General features: G+C 40.4%; 1 protein-coding gene across 1 annotated transcript in view; it reads right to left on the bottom strand.

Annotated features, from left to right (window-relative positions):
* The window catches only part of LRRC49 (leucine rich repeat containing 49), a 40,656-nt gene that overhangs the window by 5,947 nt on the left and 10,454 nt on the right, over window positions 1–24,255 (bottom strand). The window contains exons 8-15 of the mRNA XM_042473993.1: window positions 22,206–22,349; window positions 18,693–18,754; window positions 13,032–13,179; window positions 9,522–9,605; window positions 8,679–8,833; window positions 3,828–4,065; window positions 3,122–3,307; window positions 1,132–1,241 (exon numbers count right to left, since the gene is read on the bottom strand). Coding sequence (XP_042329927.1) covers window positions 1,132–1,241; window positions 3,122–3,307; window positions 3,828–4,065; window positions 8,679–8,833; window positions 9,522–9,605; window positions 13,032–13,179; window positions 18,693–18,754; window positions 22,206–22,349 — 1,127 coding nt within the window. The remainder of the gene's footprint in view (window positions 1–1,131; window positions 1,242–3,121; window positions 3,308–3,827; window positions 4,066–8,678; window positions 8,834–9,521; window positions 9,606–13,031; window positions 13,180–18,692; window positions 18,755–22,205; window positions 22,350–24,255) is intronic.

Here is a 24,255-nt window from a genome sequence, read left to right as displayed (position 1 = left end):
TTCATTTGTGCTTTTCCATAAATTTGTGAGTTCTCGGTTTATGGCATATTCAGTTGCTTTATGTATGCAAAGCATTTATCTATTATCTCAGATCTGTAGCCACATTTGTGTTTATGTTTGGCAGATCCTGTAAATAACTATCCAAAATAAGAAAGGGACAATGGGAAGAATTTAAAACACAAGGAGGGGATGGCAGAAACAAATCAAGAAATATTAGTTGTTTATTGCGCTCTTTCAAATCATTTCTGACTTATTTCTGACTTATGGCAACCCTAAGGAAACAGGGGGTTTTGTTCAGAGGATGTTTCCCTTTGCCTTCCTCTAATGCCGATAGAGTGTGACATGCCTAAGGTCACCCAGTGGTCCTAGTCCAATGCTTAAGTCACTATGCCACACTGGTTATGCTACACTATGCTACAATTAAAAAGTCTTGCTTTCCTTCATCCATATTGGATGAGGGGGACATGAACTACTGTATATACTCCACTATAAATCGACCTCATGTATAAATCGAGGGCAGGTTTTGGAGCAAAAATTATGGATTTTGATATGACCCGTGGATAAGTCAAGGGTAAAATTGAAAACAATGCCAAAGAATTTACAGAATTACAGGAGGCATATGAGTTTGTGTTCATATTAAAAGCTGGATTGACGAGAGAATAGAAGGAAGTCAGTGCCTCCAGGACAGATTATTATCTTGCTTTTCACAAGGGGAAGGTCCCTTTCATATACACACACACACAAACAGAGAGAGAGAGAGAAAGAGAGAGAGAGAGACAGACAGACAGACAGACAGAGATGGGTAAAGTACAATGCTTACGTTGAGCCATGGATAAGTCGACTCAGGTTTTTGGGGTCACTTTTTTTGACTAAAATTTCTAGAGTTATAAATGAATATGTACAATATGCAAGAATTCTCTTAGTAACATATGCTGATGTAATCCTAGTTAGGCAATTTTAAGTACTTTTTTAGGTATTACACAAGAAGATAGATAGTACAATGGGGCAAGCAGGATCACTTAGGAACTCTATGCAACTGCAGCTGAGTACCAGCAGTTCTCTTACTGGAGCCTTTGTATTCAAGAAATCACCACAAGGCAAGCTTACTCTCCTACGTACATATCTATTTACCTGCTGTCTCCAAGTAATGAGAGCAGGCGGCAATAGGGCACGTCCGAAGAGGCTACGTACGCCAGGACGCCAAACAGTCGTTCGGCCATTATCATATCATTCTGCGTGACCTGAAGAAAAGGAAAGATGGAGGAAGTGATTGCAGCTTAAAGTATATTTTTGGCAGCAGCGTTATTCTACAAGGCACCAAAGACCTATGGCAACCCTAAGGTGAACCTAAAACATGATGAGGCGAAACAAATGAAAATGACACCTAAGAGATAGTGGTTGTTTGGTGCATGCCTTCAAGTTGTTTCTAATTTGTGGTGACTTTAAGGTGAACCTAGCCCTGGGTTTTCTTGGGTAAGATTTGTTCAGAGGGAGCTTGCTTTGGGCTTTGTCTAAGGCTGCAAGAGTATGACTTGTCTAAGGTCACCCAGTACGTTTCCATGGCTGAGTAGGGATTCGAACCCTGGTTTCCAGAGTCAGAGTCAAATGCCCAAACCACTATGTCACACTTTAAATAAAGTTTTTAGCATTGCATTCCAAATCTCCACTGCTTGCAACCAACGAGACAACCGCTCTCATGCACATGCGTACGTCTTTATGAAAAAATACATAAGATGCAAATTAAGGAGGGTAACAGTAAATTATTTTAGATTTTCCAAACTTTCCAATCGCACAGCATCCCCAGTGGGTCACGGATAAATTGAAAAAACATCCCTTTTTGCTTGATCATGTAGGATTGTTCTAAAATGTTCTCATAAAAATAATTTATGTTTAGCTAAGGGGAAAAATGTCCATGCTGAGATAATATTAGAAATTTAATGGTGTATTTTCCTTTATAAGATCCTGAATTACTTAAGAGGAACTATTCCCTCTCGTTTCCTCCTCCCTCTGGGAGGTTTCGGTCGAGGTTAGTGCTTGAGCCCCTTGCCTTCTGCTCCACAACTAATACATACCAGAAAGGAACTGAAGAGTAAACCTTGCAATCTGGACTTCTAGATATATTTCATTGTTATCTGATACTGTTATCGGTTTGTAACAAATTATAAATGAGAGTTTCCAATTTTTAGTTAATTTAAGGGCTTCCTTTATGGCCTATATATCACCAGTTTAAACATATCAGGGCTATCAAAAGGCAGAGAATTAAATTCAATTTTAAGCCAATTTCATGGACCCACTAAAATTAAGTTTTTCTTTCAATGAGTCTGTTCCAGATGGGACTAAAATTGGATCCAACCAAGAACAGTTTTACATAAATAAAATAAAGGCTGCATCTGCACTGCAGAATTAATGCAGTTTGATACTGCTTTAACAGTTGTGGCTGAATGCGATGGACTCCTGGGATATGTAGAGAGCGCTGGTGCCACAACAAACGACAAATCCCAGGATTCCATAGGATGGAGCCATGACAGTTAAAGCACTGTCAAACTGTGTTAATTCTGCAGTATGGCAGCAGCTAAAATAAAATAAAAATGCACTGTATATTCAAGTGGCACATTCTAATTTTATTTTGGTTTTGGGCTCCTTGAACTCAAGTGTTTCTTCTGACAAAATTTTCTCATAGTTTTAAGTGGAACTGAAATCTGGTTCAGCTGCCTATATCCATTGATTTATTTGGTCCTCAAAAATACCTAGTTCATGTAAGCAATACCAAGCAGAATGACAATTCCTGGGAAGCCTTTGTGCTGAGACCATAAGTACCACCCATGAGTCCAGGGGTACAGCTATAATATAGAAATAATAATAATAATAATAATGCAATTTGACACCGTTCCATCCTATGGAATCCTGGGATTTGTAGGATGGAGCCATGGCAGTTAAAGTGGTGTCAAACTGCCTTATTTCGACAGTGTAAAAATGTACCCAACCCTGCATTATGTATTAGTATATCTCTTCCACCAGATACCTCTTCCAGCCAGTGGCACGATCATTTAAACCAGCTCTGCAGGTTGAGGTGATACTGAATGCGGCAAGCCAGGCCTTGAAAATAGTAAGCTTTCCTTACCTCTATCCCATTTATTTTTTGCAGGCTGAAATGGTTCAGTCTAAAGAGAACATAGTATTTCCACAAGGTGAAGGTGACGATTGGGTTTCCCTGTGCGTCAACGGTTAACTGCTCAAGGCGACGAACTTGGGCTAAGGCATTGAACTGTTGCAACATGACAAGGTTGGTCTCCTTGAATTTCAAGTGCTAAAGAAACAGAGGGAGGGGAGAGAGCAGGAGGAGTTAAAGATCTGGTGAAAATCAGAAAATTACAGAAATTTGTATTTACAAAGGTGACTCCATGTATTTTCCCCCCAACTTTTTTTTTAGAACTTGAAACACATTTAGTTTATTCCAGAATATTTTCTGTCAGCTCCCAATACAATCAGACTTTTTATACCAGCTCCCAGGTCGGTTTACTTTGACCCAGTACAAAATCCGATAGAACAGGAAGAAAATTTGGACTTTTCAGTTTGGATGCACCCTTTGAGTGTTGCGGGTACCATGGCCCATTGTATTGTATATGTATTGTTATATTAACAACAACATATAGAATACAAGCAAATCATGCAGAAGTCAATAAAACTGATTCAGGACGGGCTAAAAAAATACTTCTACACAATGCATAATTTATCAAGACTTGTCTTATGCTTCTATATGAACAAATATATATGAACATCTCTTAACATTTTGTGACTTGCCCCAAAGAAGAATATGACGTTTTTACCACAAAGTTAGGAAACTTGATCTTCAGTTTCGGCAGCACTGGAACAATTTCATCAAAGTCAATGAAAATAAAAGAGACCGTAGCAACGCTCCCAGCTGTCTGGACGCTCCAGTTTCGATCCAGGGATTCCAGAGCCCCTGAGCCATATAGGTAGAGAATGTCGCCATCTATTTCAACTAAGTGAGAGTCTAGGACAGAAAGGCCTTGTGTGGCTTTGCTCAAAAGCGAATCAAGAGACCTGCAGAGAGAAGGAAAAAATTACAGATGCTTATGAAGTCGAAGGCTTTCATGGCCAACATCCAAAGTTTTTTGTGGGGTTTTCGGACTATGTAGCCATGTTCTAGAAGAGTTTATTCCTGATGTTTCCCCAGCACCTATGGCTGGCATCTTCAGAGAATGTTGGCATAGAAGAGAGCTGTGTATGTATGTATATGTGTGTACACACACACACACACACTGTGTGACCCTGGGTAGGGGGGAATTTCATATTAATCTGTATTGTTCTGTTGTTGGTGGCAGGGCCTCAGGGTGGGAGGATACCTCCCTACCCAGGGTCACACAGTATTTATATATATCCAACTCTCTTCTATGCCAACATTCTCTGAAGATGCCAGCCCCAGATGCTGGCGAAACGTCAGGAATAAACCTTTCTAGAACATGGCCACATAGCCCGAAAAACCCACAACAAACTTGTACAGATGCTTGCTGGGCACTACCTGTTGTGTAGGTCAGCAACACTTTTACCACAAATGCCCTTGTTGGAAATAAGACTGTCAGCTGAAAAGCCAATTTTGCACATCTGTCTAAGCCTGGAAGGTGTCATGCTGCAGAACATTGCTTCTGTGGAATAAGCATTATCCCGAATCCTCCAAGGTTGCCATCCCATACTAGAAGCATATGTGAATGGGATCATCATCACTGTTAAGATCTGGGAACACACAGCAACTAGATCTAGTTTAACTACAAGTACACTTAGGTTTCAAGCTGTTGTTGTGATAGCCACACATCCTCTGTTGTTGATGATGATACAACTTTTGTAAAGTATAGCAGTCAGCTTCTGTATCATTCCCAAAGTCTCATAAATCAATCAGTAGTGATATTCTGTTGGGTATAATACAGAAGACTGCTACACTTTACCAAAGTTGTATCATCATCATCATCAACAACAACAGATGTTTGGCATCACAACCACAGCTCCAAAACAATAAAACCTAACTCTGCTCTTAGGTTACTAGATCAGCTGTATCAAAACTATGGGCTATTACAACCTGTATGGAGCTGAGTACTTTAGAACTTATTAATAGTGTTATTCCCCTTGCTCATAAACCCTATTATGAACTTCTTGCTCATTTAACATTTTTAAAAATCCATCTGATTTTCTTGGTCAAATATTTGGGATGGGGAATACTGTGTAGCACCTGATTTCATTCGTCTTCCCAGTACTTACAGGCCAAGCCTATATGTGAAAGAATCCATAAGTTGTGCCAAAATGTGTTTTTTTAATTGGCAACAGCATCAATTGGGCATATTTCTGAAAATTCAAAGGCGTCTAGGCACCACCCAGGGAATGTTCGATGTGCATTAAAGTTTACTTTTAGTGGACTGTGCTGTACAGGCTCCATCCTTCAGATTCCTCACGTACAGAAATAAAAAATGTTCCCAGTGAAAACTGGAACCATAAAATTGGAAAATGAATTGAGTTCCTCTGACTTGTTATTTTAACCACCGTGTCTCCCGAATGGTCTTAATATACTACAATAGGCACAACGCCAAGGAGGTCAAAAAGGTGAACAATGTAGTAACTAATTTTTATTTTATGTTATTTTATTCGAATGTTTTATGCCTGCCAGGCTTGGACAGCATGCTAGTGGGAAGTGGCAGGTCTTTCTAACACCAGTTACTTGAGACCCTTTATACTAAAACCAAGCATGAGAAAACATTTTTCAGCTCAAGGATTTAATTCAGTTCCAAAGAAGCTCTTGGCTGTTTCCTTCCAGAGGCAGGTGGGGCAAAAGGACCAGAACCAAAAATGCCAACATATTTCAGCTTAAAGCTCTATTGCCAGTAACTAGACTTTAGGAGAGTCATTTCAAATTTTTAGAATAGGGGTGAGCAACTGTATGGAAGCCAGGAGTCAATGCCTCCCCCCAAAACCACATTCTTAAAGATTGCAACTACCCCCAAAGTAAACCTAAATACCTTCCTTTTCCTCTGCAGTCCTTCTCAAAATGGCAACAGAAAGTACCACTGTGTCCCTTCCTATAGCCATTTAGAGGGACTTCAGAAGAAAATGGGCACATGTAGCATGGGATTCTGGAGTACTTTGGGGTATTAGGTGGGGTATTTTTACACTTTTGGGAGACTTTCTGTATGGTTTGGAGGCAAAAATTGACCAAAATTCACACCATTTTTTTGGGAGAACAAGTTGCAGAACTTTTCACAAGTAAATCCAATATATACTGGGGAGCGCTGATCAGCAAAAGGATGACATTTACAAAGTGAAGGGCCTGGAAAATACCCAGAATCATTAAAAACTCTGCAAACCTGTAACATAATAAAGCTGTTTGGATTATTTCATTTTAAGAAGTAAAATTTTGCCACTTTATTTTTAGAGGGATAAAGGCAGAGAGCGGCTCTTCCAGCATCTTATTCTATAAAAGTAAATTACAGCTTCCAGAAAGAACGTGGAAACTTATTTTACACATTGCATTTTATTTGAAAGAGCCGGGCCAAAGAATTGTAACGTTCATGATCAGGAAATTACTAAGAATAAACCAGCTTCACAGCCCGCCCCAAAGTAAGTAAAGAAAACATTACACAAAGAACTTTGCTTTAACTGGATGAAGGGGGAAATAACTTAATATTATTCTAAAGCTGAGTTCTCAGGGCTAGGCAAGAGGCAAAACCATAGATGCTACTGTGTAGGATATGCCATTTTTACACTACGATCAAAAAACAAATTTTGTCCAAGTGACGGTCCCCACAGAGACCAAAAAATCTTCTTCTCCTCTGCTTTCCACTATATAATCACAACTAGCCTTAAAACATTTCAAATCAAGGGGGAAAGCCTTAAGGGAAAAGGGCTGTTGCTCCCAGACAGCCCCATTTCATGGGAATTTTTGCCTGTAGGTATCTCTCCAGAATTAAGGGTGAAGATCCATTGCATGCATAGCCAGTGACTGTGGAAAGCAAATTTCTGAACAGGTTGTGCCTGTGGCCAAAGTCTGTTGAACTCTTCTTGTGGGAAAAGGTGCAATATGGCAGCATCCATTTATCTAGTCTGGCTTCCAGTTTCCAAGAAGACTACTAAGGAAGAGGCTGCATTCCATTCTGTACAATCCCACAATGAGTAAGTCACCATCCTAACTTATGAATGCGTGCCTTTAAGTAAAAAAAAGTCAAATATACAGAAATGACATCAGACCTATCTGCCCGAAGTTTACATTTACCAAAAATTCCAGCCTCGCTAAGTTTCCATTTGAGATTCCTGAAAGAAGCATAGGTGCTGTTATTTGAATGATATTTTGTGTGTTTATGTGCGTGCGTGCGTTTTTAAAGAAAAGTAGAAACTTAAATAAATTATAGTTATTGGCTTTGGCAGGCAGATGGAAATCTACGTGAAAAAGACCAAAATAATTTCAGAAATTATCTTCTGAATCATCAACAGAGTAACAGCTAGAGAACAGTTTCAGTTAAAACAACACAGGTGCAGGCGTCAACCAGGGAGGGAGAAGGTTCAGCTTGCAAGAAGCTGTTCAGAGGAACCTGGTGTTTATCAGATCTACTCATGCACAAAGAATTAACAGCTTCATTCAGCTGATTTTGCATTATCTGGCTGTTTGCTTGATCTTATTAAACTGGTTGTATATTTTGAGTAATACCGCCAGTAGAGAAGGAGGAAAAAAATCAAGATTTAGATACTGGAGGGTGGGACAGTATTTGGAGAGACTGCTGAATCAATGGGAGATCATGTATTCATTTAACTGTTTCAACACACTCATTTCAGCCAGCTAACTACTAAAACCATTTATATTTATTTTAAGAGGTTAAAATAAGTGAAAAGAGAAGCTGAGCAAAACTGAAATGCATAGGTTTGTTCATTTCCTGGTGATGCTGCATGTAGCCTAGATTCCTCTCTTGAGGTTTCTGGATCTATTTATTTTTTTCCAGTAACTTGCAGTATATTCACCTGTATTTTGAATCATAGAATCATAGAAGAATGGTGTATGGGGTCTGATCCTATTCCCCAATTCTAGAAATCAAGAGCATTTAGTAGTGTTTTAAATATTTTCCTGGTTTCACCCAGAGCATGCAAAAAGGATATTTTTTGGTCAATTGCTCCCAAAATCCAACAGTCAAGCATGGCCAATGGCTAAGCTGACTGAAAGAGTCTTTTCCACATTCTGGTTTCAGTTGGTGCTAGTAGGCTACTTTTATCTGACTGTCCTTTTCAGTTCCTACTTTATATACTTTTATTGATTTTTCTTCTTTTATTGCTCTATTTTAGTGTGCTCTGGTGGTGGGGAAGATGTGATCTTCCAGATTTTGTTTGGTTACAGCTCGCATTATCCCTCCTCATCTAGCTATGCTGGCTAGGAATGATGGATGTGGCAGTCCAACAAGATCTGAAGACCACAAATCTCTGACTTCTGTGTTGGAAAGCTCTCCTGCCTTGCCAGTTCTAGAACCAATAGCCTGCTAAGCAAATGGAACAATCCACTAAATCAGCTGGATGCTGGAACACCATGAGATGAGCTTCCCTGGGGCATCTCTGTTGGCAAACAAGCCGCTGGGCTTTAGATGGCGAGTTTTCACAATGGTCATACCTTGCAATCTATCATGCCTTCATACCTGGCTTCCTCAGGGAATCCGTATGCTGCATTTCTGTTTTTTTGACAGGAGTCGTCGTCATTGTCCTTCTCTTGATCAGGAGACAGTACGCCAAAACGGTTCTGTTGGTTCTCCCACAGACGAGCGATATTGCTAATTGTTAATCGTTTCTTCTCCTAAAATAAGACATAGAATCATAGAATCGTAGAGGTGGAAGAGACCACAAGGGCCATCCAGTCCAACCCCCCTGCCATGCAGGAAATCACAATCAAAGCATCCCTGACAGATGGCCATCCAGCCTCTGTTTGAAGACTTCTAAGGAAGGAGACTCCACTACATTCCGAGGGACTTTCTTCCATGGTCGAACAGCCCTTACTGTCAGGAAGTTCCTCCTAATGTTGAGGTGGAATCTCTTTTCCTGGAGCTTGCATCCATTGTTCCGTGTTCTAGTCTCTGGAGCAGCAGAAAACAAGCTTGCTCCCTCCTCAACATGACATCCCTTCAAATATTTAAATAGGGCTATCATATCACCTCTTAACCTTCTCTTCTCCAGGCTAAACATCCCCAACTCCCTAAGTCGTTCCTCATAGGGCATGGTTTCCAGACCTTTCACCATTTTAGTCGCCCTCCTATCAGAGTTGGATAGACATTAGGTTTGTAGGATCAACAGCTGTATTTTACTAAAACCCTCAGCAATCCCCAAATCAGAGTGTGGTTCAAAAGGAGGGAAGATGCTACGGTGATTGTTCCAAAGACAGAAGGAGCTCCCATAACAAGAGAAGGAGCTATGGAGTACTGGCTAGGAAGGAAACTAAGGGGCTGGTTCTGTTGAGATTGTGTCATTACGGGGTCGCAGCCTTGTACCTTCAGTAAAGTTTGCTTGTGGGTCTCACGCCGCTTTTCTTCCTCTTTCCTTAGCGCGACAGATGCCATACGCCTTTCTTCTTCCTAGGTTTAAATTTTTTAAACAAGTATTTTACTATGGGAATCACAAATTTTCAGGAAGTTATGTTCAGCTACTGTATTGAGAATTCCAAGGTAATGGTAATACCACACTTTTATTAAGAGCAACAAGCAAGCAAGCAAGCAGAGAGCAAGTATGGTGCAGTGGCTTGAGTAGTGGGCTCTGGAAGACCATGGTTCAAATCCCTGCTGTGCCATGAAAATTCCCTCGGTGACCCTGGGCAAATCACATTCTCTCAGCCTCGGTGAAAGGCATGGGCAGATCTCTTATGAACAAATCTTGTCAGCAAGCAGTAGGCTGTTAATCCAACTGACTGTTCCACTAGCGTGCAACAATATTTTTAAGCTTTTATTTTATTGCATTATACAGGCAGCCAATGTGTCATGTGTATAACGTGGGTTAACTTCCATGCATTGGAAAAATGTGTTCTCTTTATGCATTTTCTAGGTCCTCCAGCCCAGTTCTATGGTATGCATCTGCCAGAAGTTGACCATAGAGTCATGCTGGATGACCTAGAGATTCCTACAGACAACACTTGTATTTGTAGCATTTGTAGATCCTCCAGAGCAACTCCATGACCAACATCTAGTGAAAGCATACCACAGAATCATGCTGGAGGACCTATAAAATGCCTAGAGAACACTTTGCCTTTGATTTCAGATAAGAGAAATAGGATTCAAGGCTTTATGTGAAAATCGTATTATGCAAAAGGTCTCAGAATGGATCCCTCACATAATACGTGGGTTGCCTGTAATTATTTTAATTTTTAAAAATGGCTCAGTTAATATGACTTAAAGTCAGTATAAGAGAGAGAATAAGAGCTAGCTAGACAGATAGATAGGTATCAGATGTAGGGAGCCTGTGGTTTTCCAAATGTTGTTGAGCTCCAGCTCGCATTAGTCCCAACTAGTATAACCAATGGTCAAGTATGAAAGGAGCTGAAGCCTCTGGAGGGTTATAGGTCCTCAAACCCCTCATGCAGACACACAAAGAGAGAGTTCACACTGTTTCCAAGAATATGACCAGTCCCTACACACAAGACATCCCTACTGGATTGTGTAATCCCATTAACAGACTTCATTAACATAAGGGTGCAGTACTTTTAGAGCACTTATTTTTCCAAGTAACAAAGCAATGCTCACAACTAAATCAAATGTTAAGAGGCTCTCCAACATAAATATTTTGCAAGGCATACTTTTAGATTCATTTTGATTTATTCACATCCCTCTTAGATGTTTATTAAAAAAGCTTCTACAAACACAACATGTAGTTTTTTTATTAATAGAAAGCTCCAGGAAGAGCAGAATCCATATTTAGTGTTGATAGAAGCTGCATATTAAAATGCAATTAGTGAGTTTGACAGAAGGTTGGTTTAAAAAAGAAAATCCTTTGTGCTAAAGTTACTTGGGACATACATGTTTTGATGTTTTCACTGTATTTATGTTTTAATGGCAGCTGGGTGGATGCCTATGGGGAAATGGTAATAATATTGAACAGTAAATGCCCAACGTTGTTTGCTTAAGCTATTAAAACCCTTCTAAATAGTTACTGCAAAATTAGATGATAGCTCAGTGGTAGAACACATGCTTGGTGTACAGGAGGTCCTAGATTCAAGCTCTAACATCTCTAGGTAGGACTGGGAAAATCAGTTTGACACCCTCAAAGATAGCTGCCAGTTAGTGTAGACATAGTGTAGTGTAGTGTTAGACAGACAAATGGTTTGACTCATTAGCAGGCAGCTTTACATGTAGGTACACAATAAAAACTGTGCTAGATCAGCCCAAATGCCTACCTAGTCTAGAATTCATCTCCCATGGAGCTCAAGGCCACCAAAGAAACCTTTCTAACAAGGACTATGATTTCCTTGATAGAGTCAATCTGCTGGTAATAATGTCTTCCTCTTTTCCTACTACCTTCCATTCCAAAAAAGAGATCCTAAGTAAACATTTGGAGGAATATCCTGGTGGTAAGAACTACTCAACAGTGGAAAGGACTCTCTTGAAATGTGGTGGAACATCCTTCATAGGAGTCTTTTGAGAGATTAGACACCTATCTGTTGGTGCACTTTAGTGGTGGATTTCTACATGGCAAGGAATAGGTGGTCCTTTTGTTCCCTATCAATTCTATGACTCTAAAGGGCAGCATCCACTGAGAACTTCTTCTGCATGAGTCTTGTGATTTATTAAGTAGGACATAAGGGTGCATGAAGCTGCCTTGTAACAAATCAGAGTGAGAGTCTAAATGAATTCTATCTACTCTGACAGAGAAGAGTTCACCAGATTCTGAGCCAAAGGTCTTTTCCATTACTTACGCAACCACTTACTTAGTTGGGTGCCAGGGTTTGAAATTGGGACCGTCCATATAAAAGACCTAAGCATGTATAAATAAATGCATGGCAGATGTTTGCTATTACTGCTGATATTTGTTGGTTTTATTCAAGCTTGCTGATTTATTATAGTATTTAGATTTTATGATATCATCTGTGCTGAAGGCTTAAAGGAAAATATTTTGAATAAATAAAAATAAGCATATGTAAGAAAAGCCCTGCTGAATCTGATCAAAGGTCCCACTAGTCCTACATCCTGCTTCCCACAATGGCCAAGTAACCAACAAGAATAGATTTTTCACACAGTTTTCATCTGTCTACTAACTTTATTCATTCTTATTTCAAACCAAGCAGCTAAGAGCAAGATCAAATCTCAGAGGGAGAAATGTGGGCTTTTAGTTTAAGGGAGAAGAAGGTATGAAAGTGAGGAGGATTAGAGGAAGTGCAAGGTGTGGAGAAAACAGGATTAGATGAGATTTTCTCTTTCATTATCAATGTGAAACACAATACAAACTGATGGCACAGGAGTTTATAATTATTGTTATCCTTAATATTACTGGTTTTACAGACTACCAGGAGTTAAGTGACTCGAGTTTTGAACCATCAGTGTTTCAGATTTTATGCAAGAATCAGCGGAGTATCTTAGGATTCCAACCAGTGTCTTTTTTGCTACAACAGTGATGATATTATATTCTTACATTAATTATTCATCATCATCATCATCATCCAGTTGTCCCTTCCTCCATCATTATTATTCTCACTATCGCCGCTACTCCTTTTTTATTAACAGGGACTAGGAAAATCCGAAACTTCAACTGTCAGAAACAGCTGTGGCTTTCTCCCTCTCGCTTTGGTGCTGTGTGTGTCCCTCTGCCTCCTCCTACAGCCTTTGATTTGGAACAAAACTGTTGCAAAAGCCTATTTTGATATAGCCACTGAGTTTTCCGTTTTGACATTCTAGTGGCTCCTCCTAGTGGGCAATGCGGACTACATTATATCAGTGTTAACACCAACTTCACATCAACCTAGAGAGTTTACAAGTTAAAAGTTTCAACCCATTTGAGAAGATTTTATTTCTCCTTACCGTGATTTTCTTCATATCTAGCTGTCGGAGCTGCATCATATGGTGGAGAATAGTAGGCTTGTACCATGTCTCCTGTGCTATTGGGTTCCCATCTAGGGTGATTTCTGAAAGGGATGTGGAATCGGCAAGGCACAGAATGTCTTCGAAGCTGAAGGAAAAGAAAAGGGGGAAGAAAAACACTTGTTGATCTTAAACATGTAAGCACCAATTTCTGAGTCTTGACCTACTCACCTTAAAATGGTCACTCATATTATAAAATCACCAATAATAAAAAACACCCTACAATAGTATTCTGCATGGTAGATAAAGCTGCATTTTAGTGACAGACAACTAAGACTTCTTCATATATCTGCTAAAGTAGGATAGCTAGCATTTGACCTTCCATATGCTTGGAACTACAGCTTCCATCAGTCTCACCTAGCATGCCCAACAGTGAGGAGTCATGAAGATTTGTGATCCTAAATGCAGTGGTACCCCGGGATACGAATGCGCCGCCTTACGAAATTTCCGGGTTACGAAAAAATCCAATTGAAAAAAACTGTTCCGGGTTACGAAGGTTATTTCGGGTTACGAAAGAAATTTTGGTGCTTTTCGGCGCTTTTTCGCACCAAATCGCGGCTTTTCCCCATTAGCGCCTATGGGGTTTCGGCTTGCGAAAGCCTTTCGGGTTACGAAAGCGGCGGCGGAACAAATTATTTTCGTAACCCGGGGTAACACTGTGTAAGGAACCAAAGATTACCTTCCTCTATGTCAAGGTCTGGGTTTTTTTCTTTCCTCTAGAATGAAATACAATGATATTTCCTCAAGATCTAAGTTTCTTCCTCCATCGGGGTCTGCAGGTTTGTTTTCTCAATTGCTCTGCCTTAAGAAATGCCCGATATGCCCAACAACACCCAAATGCCCCAACATTTCATGAAGCATCTAGAGTGGAAAAGGTGCATTGAAAGAAGGAACTTCTTAAGATGGGACCTTGAAATGGCCACCTCTAAATTCCATTGAAAGAAATGAAAGAAATGAGCAGCCAGATAAAGTGCCAATAGTGAATAAAGTGTGCAGAAACAATGGAATCAAATATCTGAATAAACAAAGGCAGTGGCTTAGATGATGGAAGAAGGGGCCAATGCCAAGGAAAAGAAATTTATGTGAGAAGTATGGCTCAGAGAAGACTCAAAGTGGAAAGGGAGAGACTTTATACTCACAGGATCTATCCTGGATTTTGACTCAAATCCTGTGGATCACCAACCAAACCAGAAAGCAAATATTTGTCAGGAACAGTAGAACTGGCTCAAGGGATGCAAAACCAAAATGGTGACCAAATGGCAATGTCAATTACATACTATTCTTCATAAGCCATATACACTAGGAAACCTGTCAATGTGCAGATCCTACATCTATTTTCCCTTAATAGATAGCTAACTCAGGGAAAGAAAATAAAATCCTTGCTTGCTGGTTATGATAAACTGTGCTAGAGAAAACAGGGACTTCCGCATCTATGGGGTGATGAATCCACTCCAAGTTTTAGTCAAAACTTTAAAGGTTCAGAATAATATTCTGAACTTCTCTAGGGAACAGGCATCAACAACTTAAATAGCTCCTTTTATATTCAAACCAAAAGCTTACCTTGCAGGGAAAATTCTCTAGTGATACTGGCAATAATTTCCAAACAAGGATGCAGGTGATACTCAAAGAGTTTAACTCTTTAGAACATTGCAGCCAGGATCAATTGCATGAAATGTGAATGTTTTTTGATCCTCTGTCATGCTAGATTAAATCTCACCAGGACATAAAATATTGATCTTAAATACACAAATGCTTTTGCCCTTCAATGCGAGGGTTGAATAAATATCTGCCTCATCTCTGCTCCCAGGCTTCACTTCCTGGGAGAATCTAGGCCTTGCAATGCTAGAGGGCAATTCTGCAAAATAAGCAGCAGATACAGTCAGAAAGAACAAGAAAATATTTTGACAATCTTCCTTCCGCCCCTCTCATGAAGTGGGCAAACAGTGCTTGAAAGTTCTGAACATTTCAGCATACCATTATACCCATTATTCAGTGAGTAACCCCTTCTAAAACATTATTTGCATAGTAAAAACATCAGCAAGGGTGGCAGCAGTTGCATCCATGGAGGTGGAGGCTAACAAAGGTAGAGGCTTTCCTACTCAAGATTGAAAATGCTTTGCCAGGGCTCTACTAGGAATGGGAGAGCCCTCTACCTGTTGCAGATGTCTCCTGGCGTCTCCTATGCCAATGGAGAGGTGGATCCAATCTAAATAATATCAGGAACTCTCCAAATTTCTGGACTTGACAGCCAGAGTGGTGGAATGGTTTGAGTTTTGGACTACAACTCTGGAGAGCGGGTTCAAATCCCACTGGGTGATCTTGGGCAAGTCACATTCTCTCAGTCTCAGTGGATGGCAATGCTATTTTATGTAGGTATGAAGGATAGGTTTGAAGAGTCCAGAACTGTAGTGGTTTGAGCTTTGGACTAAGACTCTGGAGACCAGAGTTTGAATCCCTGCTTAGCACAGGTAACCCACTGAGTGAGCTTGGGCAAGTCACATTCTCTCAGCCTCAGAGGAAGGGAAAGGCAAACCCCCTGTGAATAAATCTTGGCAGGAAAACCCTGCGACTGGATTGCCTTAGGGTTGCCATAAGTCAAAAATGGCTTGAAGACACACAACAGCAGTATTAATACATCATCATATTCTATTTACTTCTGGAGAGGCATGAAGAGACTTGCCCTCCCATACAAGCTTTGGATTGGAACTCACACAATCCCCACCACTAGCCATGCTGCCTAGGGCTTCTTGGTATTGGCCACCCATAATTTGAGTGTTTCAATATCATGACTACTACAAAAACAAAAAACTCAGCTAGCCAAAACTGAGTATATGAAAATCCCTAAAACATGGTTTCTCCCCCAGAAAGTTTCTCATCTCTCCTTACAATAAAAAATTGCAGATTCAGCATCACATGGAAGAAATAGGCATCCCAATTAAATGTGGCAGATTAACAAATAATAGAAAAGATTGCTTTCACAAAGGCAATTCTCACCCAGTTCTAACCCAATTAAAAGTTAACAATGGAAATGACATCCAATTAACGCAGCTCAAATACAGGTCCAAGGGCCCTGGTTCCCAGAGAGCCAGCAGACAAGATCCTTTTTGTTAGCAAGCTGCACAGATAACACATCCGACAATCCATTTTCACATGACAGGCATCTTGGGGAATGTGTGAAGTTATGCCTCTGTTGGTCCTTCCCAACAAAAGAACCGATCAATTTTTCAGACAAGGCTGGCTTATATATTATTCTTAAGCAAGCGATGGAGTAAGAGGCCTGAACAAGGCGGAGCTGTTACTAAATCATGAACCTGGAGCACCACCTTGGATCCTGGGCTTCTCTGGATATTCCTCATTCCTTAAAAACATACAGTCTCCTATCAGAAATAGATAATAGATAAAGGCTGTTCATTCCAAGGCTTTCAAATGTGAAATGGGGAGGATGGAGCTCAGGAGTTGCTTCTGTCAGTATCTGTATGATGACACATCTCCCTGAGCGAAGGAGAAAGCTAAATTCCTGATGCTTCAAAGGATATAGGACAGTGCTGAGTCATAATTTCCTTTTCAGTGCAGTACTGGAATGACACTTCAAGCAGAAATAGAAGGGTTTTCATGACTCTCTCTGCCCTGCTTTTCTTCTTTCCCATTGCTGCCTCTTGTCTTGACCTGCAGACATCCATGGGACACAATGCAGCCGGCTACAACTGCAGGACCTCGGAGAGCTCCAACAATCCAACTTGCTCCAAGGAAGTCTGGCGTTCAACCAAGATTTTTTTTTACCCCCTTTGAGCCAAACCCATCCTTCCCAAATTCTATACTCTTTGCAAAGACTAATGGGTCTTTAAAGGGCCCTAAAAGATGAGTCCTCAAAGGTCCATTCCCTTTGGTTTCAAGCAGGGATGGACAAACTCTGGGGGACAATATTGCCACCCCAAGGACTCCATGCACTTTTTTCTCTCCATTGCAGGAGTGGGCATTTTGGACATGGCCAGACATCGCCCTTCTGGTTTTGAGAAGGCCAGGACAGAAACAGGGGGCCTATACTAAAGGAAGCTCCTGTGCCTTGTTTGAAAAGAGAATCATACATTTTTGGGCTGGGGATGGGAGGAAACAAATTCAGAAGGAAGATGTCTAGAAGGGAACCTCAAAATGGGTGATGGGCCCACATATAGTCCACAGGTTGCATGATTCCCACTCCTTGCCCTAGAAAAGTGTTATGGGGGGCCAACATGTGGCTCAAAGGCCACATTCATTTCCACCTCTGATCTATAGGAGGTTTGTGGGAAAGTGGAGCACTGGAAGAATGTCCTTTACACTGAAGCAGGATGTAATTCTCCAGTGACTGCAGGATTACAACCTAAAGACAAAACAATAAACCACTGCAGTCTTTTAATGACTTATGCCCAACCTGAAAAAAAGTTTATTTTGGGTGGGAGGAACGATTTTGGCAGCAGGCTAGGATTTTAGGATTCAAACTGAAGCAATCTAAACAGCCAACAAAAGGAAGGGTAAACGAAGTTTGAGGATTTGGGGTTGAGATTTTAGGCAGCTGCATTCACATCTGAGAAATACTGCCAAATGTGCACAATAAAGAGATATGCACTGAGCCTGAGATTTAAGCATTCAATGGTGATTTAACACGTTTAACTTGAAGTGATGCAAACCTCATATTAAGTAAATGTCCACAGTTTAAACGGCAGCCTGAAGATGATGATGAACAAGTAAAATAATACAATACAGAACAGTTTGGCCCAGGTAAAGTCCATTGAGATGAATAAGACCCCACCCCTGTCTTGCTGCCCACAGTGGCAACCGACTCTCACACGTGGCTCCCTCCTTTAATCCTAACCAAATAGCCTGCAATGAGGTATTGCTGCAACACTTAATTGCTTCTGCAGGAAAGCATGTTAAACACACAGAACTATGGCAATATACATATATATAAAATGATCAAGGGATTTAGCAAATTTCAGGGAAATATAGGCACCGCTTTAAAAAAAACAGCTTTTATTACATGTCAAAGTCAATATAAGTATGGAATAAAGCAAAACAAACCAACAAAAATGCTAATGCCATGCAACTATTTTCTAGCAGCTCTTCTGCAGAGGGGAGAAAAGAATAATTATTATTCTGTATTTCATGGCCTGGTTCTAAAGTAGCATGGCAAGGACAAGGTTACTCTTAGGAAATGAAAAATATGTTCAAAGAGCTGCACAAAAGAAAGCCACTAACTTTGATTAAAGAGATCTTAGTGTTCAATCCCAGCATTAAAACAATTTGCAAATAGCCCTGGAAAATCTTAAATCTGCAGTATCAAAATCTAGACTGTTTACATAGACACAGTAATGTCATGTTTTAAAATGCAGAAGAGGAACAAAAATTGTCCTCTCTGCTTTTAAAAAGGGAAAGCCTTTGATAAGTTTAAGTTTCATGGTTGCACTGCCCAGTTCATGTAATTGAGTTTCTTCCTTATCAGGCAGGCAAAAAAATAAAATAAAATAACAATTTCCAAAACATTTAGATTTCAAACAGAGATCAATGGTAAGGAGCAATGGCAAACTGACATTCTCTGCCGGCCCACCCATCCCAGTTTCTGCTTACCGAGATATATCATTAAAGCTGAGGAACAGACGATGGAGGCTGGGCAAAGTGTCCACATCTTTCTAGAATATATGAGAGAGAGAAAGGAGGAAAAAATCAATTCAGCCTCTGAAGGAGACCATTCTTTAAACACGCTACTTCTCCAGGGGACAGAACATGCCTCCTGCTATTTACTGTAACCTTGCTGCAGTCCTGACTGCTGCCGAACACGCAGCTCCATCGCTCTGTGGTGCAGTTAGAAGGGACAGAAGGGTCTCTTTGGTATTGCTTGCAACAGAAAAGAGTGTTAAGCAAAAAAAGAAAGACTGGGAGAGAGGAGGAGGAGGAGGAGGAAGTGGTGGCGGCGGCAGACGCTGGCCTCTTTTTTGAGCAGGCTGCTCGGAAAAGAGCCAAGGTGCTGCCTCAGCGTTTCAGCTTCAGGGGGGAAAGTGCCGCAATCAAACGTCGCGGAAAATAAATCCCCATTCTGTAGCCCTGTCGCTCTGTAATGCATCAGCGTGCTAACTCATCCATATAACCATCCAACCGGCAGGAACGGCACTACAAGTGACAGGTTTTTAAGTAACCGGTCTGCACTCCTGAGACATCTCCCTGTGCCCCTGATGCAGAATAACAATCCAAAGCCCCCATCACAAGGGCAGGGCAAGAGCTGTGCTCCCAGTCCTGAAAGACCATTCCCAGTTTGCAGGAGACACTGATCAACTTCAATAAACCTTTGTGGAACAAAGGGAAGGGTTATCAATTCAACTCCATGCAGATCAAGTATTTTCTTGAGTCACATTTTATTTTTGCTACTGCCCACACACAAACTGATGATGCATGGTGAATGAAGCAAGCCTCCTACGAAAACCAAGATGCAAGAGTTCAAGGTTTTCTCTCTCAGCTCTCAGAACAAAGATTTGTGTGACACATGTCACAGGCCAGTCCATGGTGTTTCTCACCTATACAATCTAGAATTATTTCAATATGCCATAACAAAAAGAATGCTTTCTTCCATTCTTTTGGCTTACACTTGGATTCCTTACACTTCTGACAAAACTACAGGGATTCAAAGCATCCACATACTTTCAGCCCACAAAATCACTTTACTGTATTCCGACTACCAGAGAGTGTATCTTCAAGGCAACACGATTAGTCACCCTGCAACTACGACCTTATGTTCAGAGGCAAGACAATTAACCACAGATATATTTTTCTCTGTCTTTTCAAAGCCATATAGTAACAGCAATACATTTTTGGACTATGATTTCCAGAATTCCCTAGTTTTGGCCTCCTTGCTGCAGAGCTGGAAGTAAGCCACCATCTATATTTTATAAGTGTAGCGTCACTCCAGATCGTGGTGGAGGTTTCTGAGAGTTGTATTAAAAAAAGAAACTCTTTCCCAAGTTGTCATAATGATGTACAGCCAGGCATAGGATCAACAAGTAGCACCTCAGGCACTTGCCAAGGGGTCAGCAAGGTCCACTGTGCTGATGCCCCAGTCTCAGCCTCTTTGCTGTGCAGCTGAAACCATCGATGTTTCCAAAAATGTCCCTCATGCAACATCACTCCAGGTCACTTTGAGGAATCTGAACAGCCACTCAAGACTCAGATGTCTACAACTAATCACAGCATTTATCCCATTCCAACCATCTTCACCATCACTTCTACCACCACCACCTAAGGCTACCAGGATCGCAATCCGATGAGGGCTTCCTCAAACCCAGGACTCATCCTGTGGGCACCATTTATTAATGGAACAGTAACACCACGAAATGACTTTCCAGGCCTGCCAACAACACCTTAATGCAGAACACATGTAATGAAAACACCCGCACCCACATAAATTCAACAACTAACCCAACCTCTAAAACATCAGCTTGGATGCAGATGAAGGGCAGGTTCTACAAACTCTGCTATCAAAAGGTGTAAAATTGGAAATCCCATATTATCAGCAAATAGGTATACTATTCGTTATGAGAATGGAACAAAAATATATGTACATACTGTACATTATTAATTAATGAAGGAACTTACTTTATCATTTTAGCATCTACTAATTGACCACCCATAGGTTCCAGTGATGGGTTACAAACAATAAACAATAAAAAGAAATAAATCACAGCATCCAAAAATAAAATACAGGTTAGTCTCCCTTATCCAAAATGCTTGGGACCAGAAATGTTTGGGAGAATACTTGCATATACATAATCACCCAAGTCTGATCATGAAATTATTTTATGTTTTGTACACACCTTATACACATAGCCAGAAGGTAATTTCATACACAATATATTTAATACATTTGTGCATGAAACAAAGTCTGTGTACATTGAACCCTCAGAAAGCAAAGGTGTCCCTATATCAGCCATCCAAGTAGACAATTTTGGATTTTGGACTATTTCAGATTTTGGAATTCCAGATATGGGAGACTCAATCTGTACAAATACTTGCTTCCAAATTCTAATCAGCAAGGAAATACAAGTAGACAATAAATAAACCATGCTCTAGAGAAGAACATAAATGTCAGCCATTATCTTGCAAGCTCAAAAGCTTTCCTAAACAGGGAGAGACCACAAGAACTTGGAGGACCAAAAACAAACAAGGCCACAAATATGAGGATGGAGGAATGACACTTCTGAATGATCATCTCTATAGCCACATTTAGTCCCTATTCTACAACTACAATAGAATGAGGTGGTAGACTCCTGTGCGATGGCACACTCAGAAATATTATCCACTTCCAAAATTCAAATTAATACAGACTATCCTACCACTCAGAACTTTCCAACTGCATTACATTGAAAGTTGAGACTTAGAAGTGAACCTATATGGTTCTCAATTTAAACCATTTAAGCAGACACCTGCAACAGAAAGACTTTTTCTATCCAAATCAGCACAAGGATTTGTTTTCTCCCAAGTGTGTAAACTTCAGTCTGCCTCACTTCTATGGCCCATCTGTCACATATACCTCCTCCTTCTGCCCATTCCCTGCCCTGCACATAAATCCAGAGACTGAATCAATTACTTTGGGAACTATAACTCCTAGACTGGCCATGCTGACTAGTTTCTGGGAGTTGTAGTCTGAATAAGTAGATTGTCCAGCTTGGAGTTCTATCTTCCAATCCAGCTTTTCTAAGATTCATCTCCAACCCTTTTTGCCAAGCCTATCCCAAAGGGACAGAAGACCTCTCTCTATGGTATCCAGAGACTTCTTCCCTGAATTTCTGTGACATCAGAAAACAACCAATCGCCAAAGGTCTTGCCTTCACAAATACAACAATCCTTTAGTGCTTTCCTATATAAATATCCCATCAAAAATATCTGTGCTATTGTTTAAACTGGTAGTTATTGTTTTAAGTGAAACACTGTTTAACAACAGTGCTTCTATTTAAACCAAAAAATGATACATGGTAAAAATGTGTGAAATGATGTGATATCATAGGAAATCTAAACAAAAAATAAGGGGATTCTTTTAAATCTCCAATATCATTCACTTGAAGTATAGCATACAAATAGATTCAGTTCACTTACCACAGATCTGATCTGATTATATCGAAGATTAAGTTCTGTTAATGAATCCAATCCATAGAGGTTTTCAATGTATGTTAAGCAATTCCGGGCGAGATTCAGCACTCTAAGGTTATTCAAATGATTAAGATTTTCAGTTACAGAAATCTGTCAAAAAGAACAGTGAACATTTTAGCAACTAAACCCCATCTGTTCTCCCCGCCCTCAAAGAAGGAAACAGGCAGCTTGTCTACTAAGATTCAATCGTATACCTGGACAGTATAAAAATGTAGTAATTAAATGTTTCAAGTTGCACCACATCAGCATATGCCTGGAAGTAACCTTACTAAACACAGAACACTTACTACCAAATAAACACACACTGGTAAGTTACCTGTAGAGGAGCAAAAGCAGAAGATATAATTCAGCCACCAGAGGAAGACTGAAACCAGCTTCTCATAGATGGCTATTAGTCACTGAAATAATTTGGCAGGCAAGTGTATAAACAGTTATTGAGAACTGGAGGGCCACACAGACATGGAGAACAGCAACAGATGGCTAAGCAGGAAGCATGGATCTCTCCAAAGATGGCTTCTTAACTAGGAGTTCTAGTGTCTGCTTTCTAAAGAGCAACTGCCTCCATCTCAACAGCAGAAATCTGGGGTTCATGAAAGATTCATAAAGATGGTTATTTATAAACCTCAGTGAGTTCTGGTGGAATTCCTTTTGTCATTCCTAAGAGTGTTTTCTCTTTCTTTAACATAAATAATAGGTTTTATGAAATTGCAAGGCTAAAGAAACCAAGCAAGGCATACAACAAAACTAAAGAATTACAATGTGTTAGAGTGCATGCTGTAATTTTCACCAGTGACAAACATAATACATGCCACACTGGCATCTCTTGGATGCATCAAGCCACAACTCCCATCCTTTCCATCTAGCATGACTGTGTTAGGCAAGGATGGTGTGCGTTGCAATCCAAAAAACCTGTTGGGCATCAGGCGGACATACACTAATAGTGAATTCACGGACTGGTTTGTAACAGCTACAGAACCAAAAAGGAGTTAGTGCAAATTAAGATGGGGTATACGCACACTCAAAAAAAACCCCCCAAGGTTTGAAAAGGGAAATAATTTGGGTGGAGGGAGAATGCATAAAGGAGGGGAATCCTCAAAACAGCACAGTAAGAACAAAGCATGCTCATTGGCTAAAGAAAACTCAAGTGAGTTGAGGAGTGGGTGAAAAATCAGAATGAGAAGGAATGCAAGAGTAAGTTAAAAGAAGATATGGCTGCCATCTTGGACAGATTTGCACCATTTTTGGTCTGGTCCCGCTGGAATGGTTTGTTTGTCAATACATAAAGCTTCGTTTCCATTTCCACAAATGTACAGACAGTTGCAACAGGTGATGATTAGGAGGCAAAATTGCATGCTTTGCATGCAAAGGGTCTACAATGCAATGCTAGGCATCTCCAGGTAGGATAAAGAAAGACCTAAATGAAAAGAATAGTTGCTGATGCCAGTTACTGTACAGATCTAGGATAATCATTAAAAGCAACTTACACTTTGAGACAGAAGAACTCGCTCCATTACCTTAGCTAAGAGCTCTCCTGCCATTTGTCTCTTCCCCTTCTTAACCCTTCCCATTCAGTTATGGTAATAAAAAACAGATATCTGGGTTTGCATGTTTCCTCCTTCCCATCCTCTTTTTGCCTTTGCCTTCCTTTGGGGCTAAGAGTGTGTGACTTAACTGAGGTCACCTAATGGGTTTCCATGGCTGAGCAGAGATTCAAACCCTGATCTCCAGAGTCAATACTCAAACCAGTACACCATGCTGGCTTTCAATCTACCTCTAGTGTAGCCAAAATGTTCCCAGTCTTCTGAACTAGAGTTTGAGGGTGATGAATCAGCTGTGCAACTGTGTGCTCTCTCCTCCCCTCTCAAGATGCAATTTCCCAGCCCTATTTTTGCTTTTGTGTCAAGCTGAAGTTGAAACTCTTTTGACCAGTCTTTCTAAAGATAATGGGAGACTTTAGAACAGAACTGCATGATGATAACTGCATCAAACAAAGAGG

The sequence above is a fragment of the Sceloporus undulatus genome, chromosome 6 (assembly GCF_019175285.1).
Source record: "Sceloporus undulatus isolate JIND9_A2432 ecotype Alabama chromosome 6, SceUnd_v1.1, whole genome shotgun sequence".
In the NCBI taxonomy this organism is placed as follows: Eukaryota; Metazoa; Chordata; class Lepidosauria; order Squamata; family Phrynosomatidae; genus Sceloporus; species Sceloporus undulatus.
Note: the sequence above shows the minus strand (reverse complement) of the source record. Positions and strands in the feature narration are given on the sequence as shown.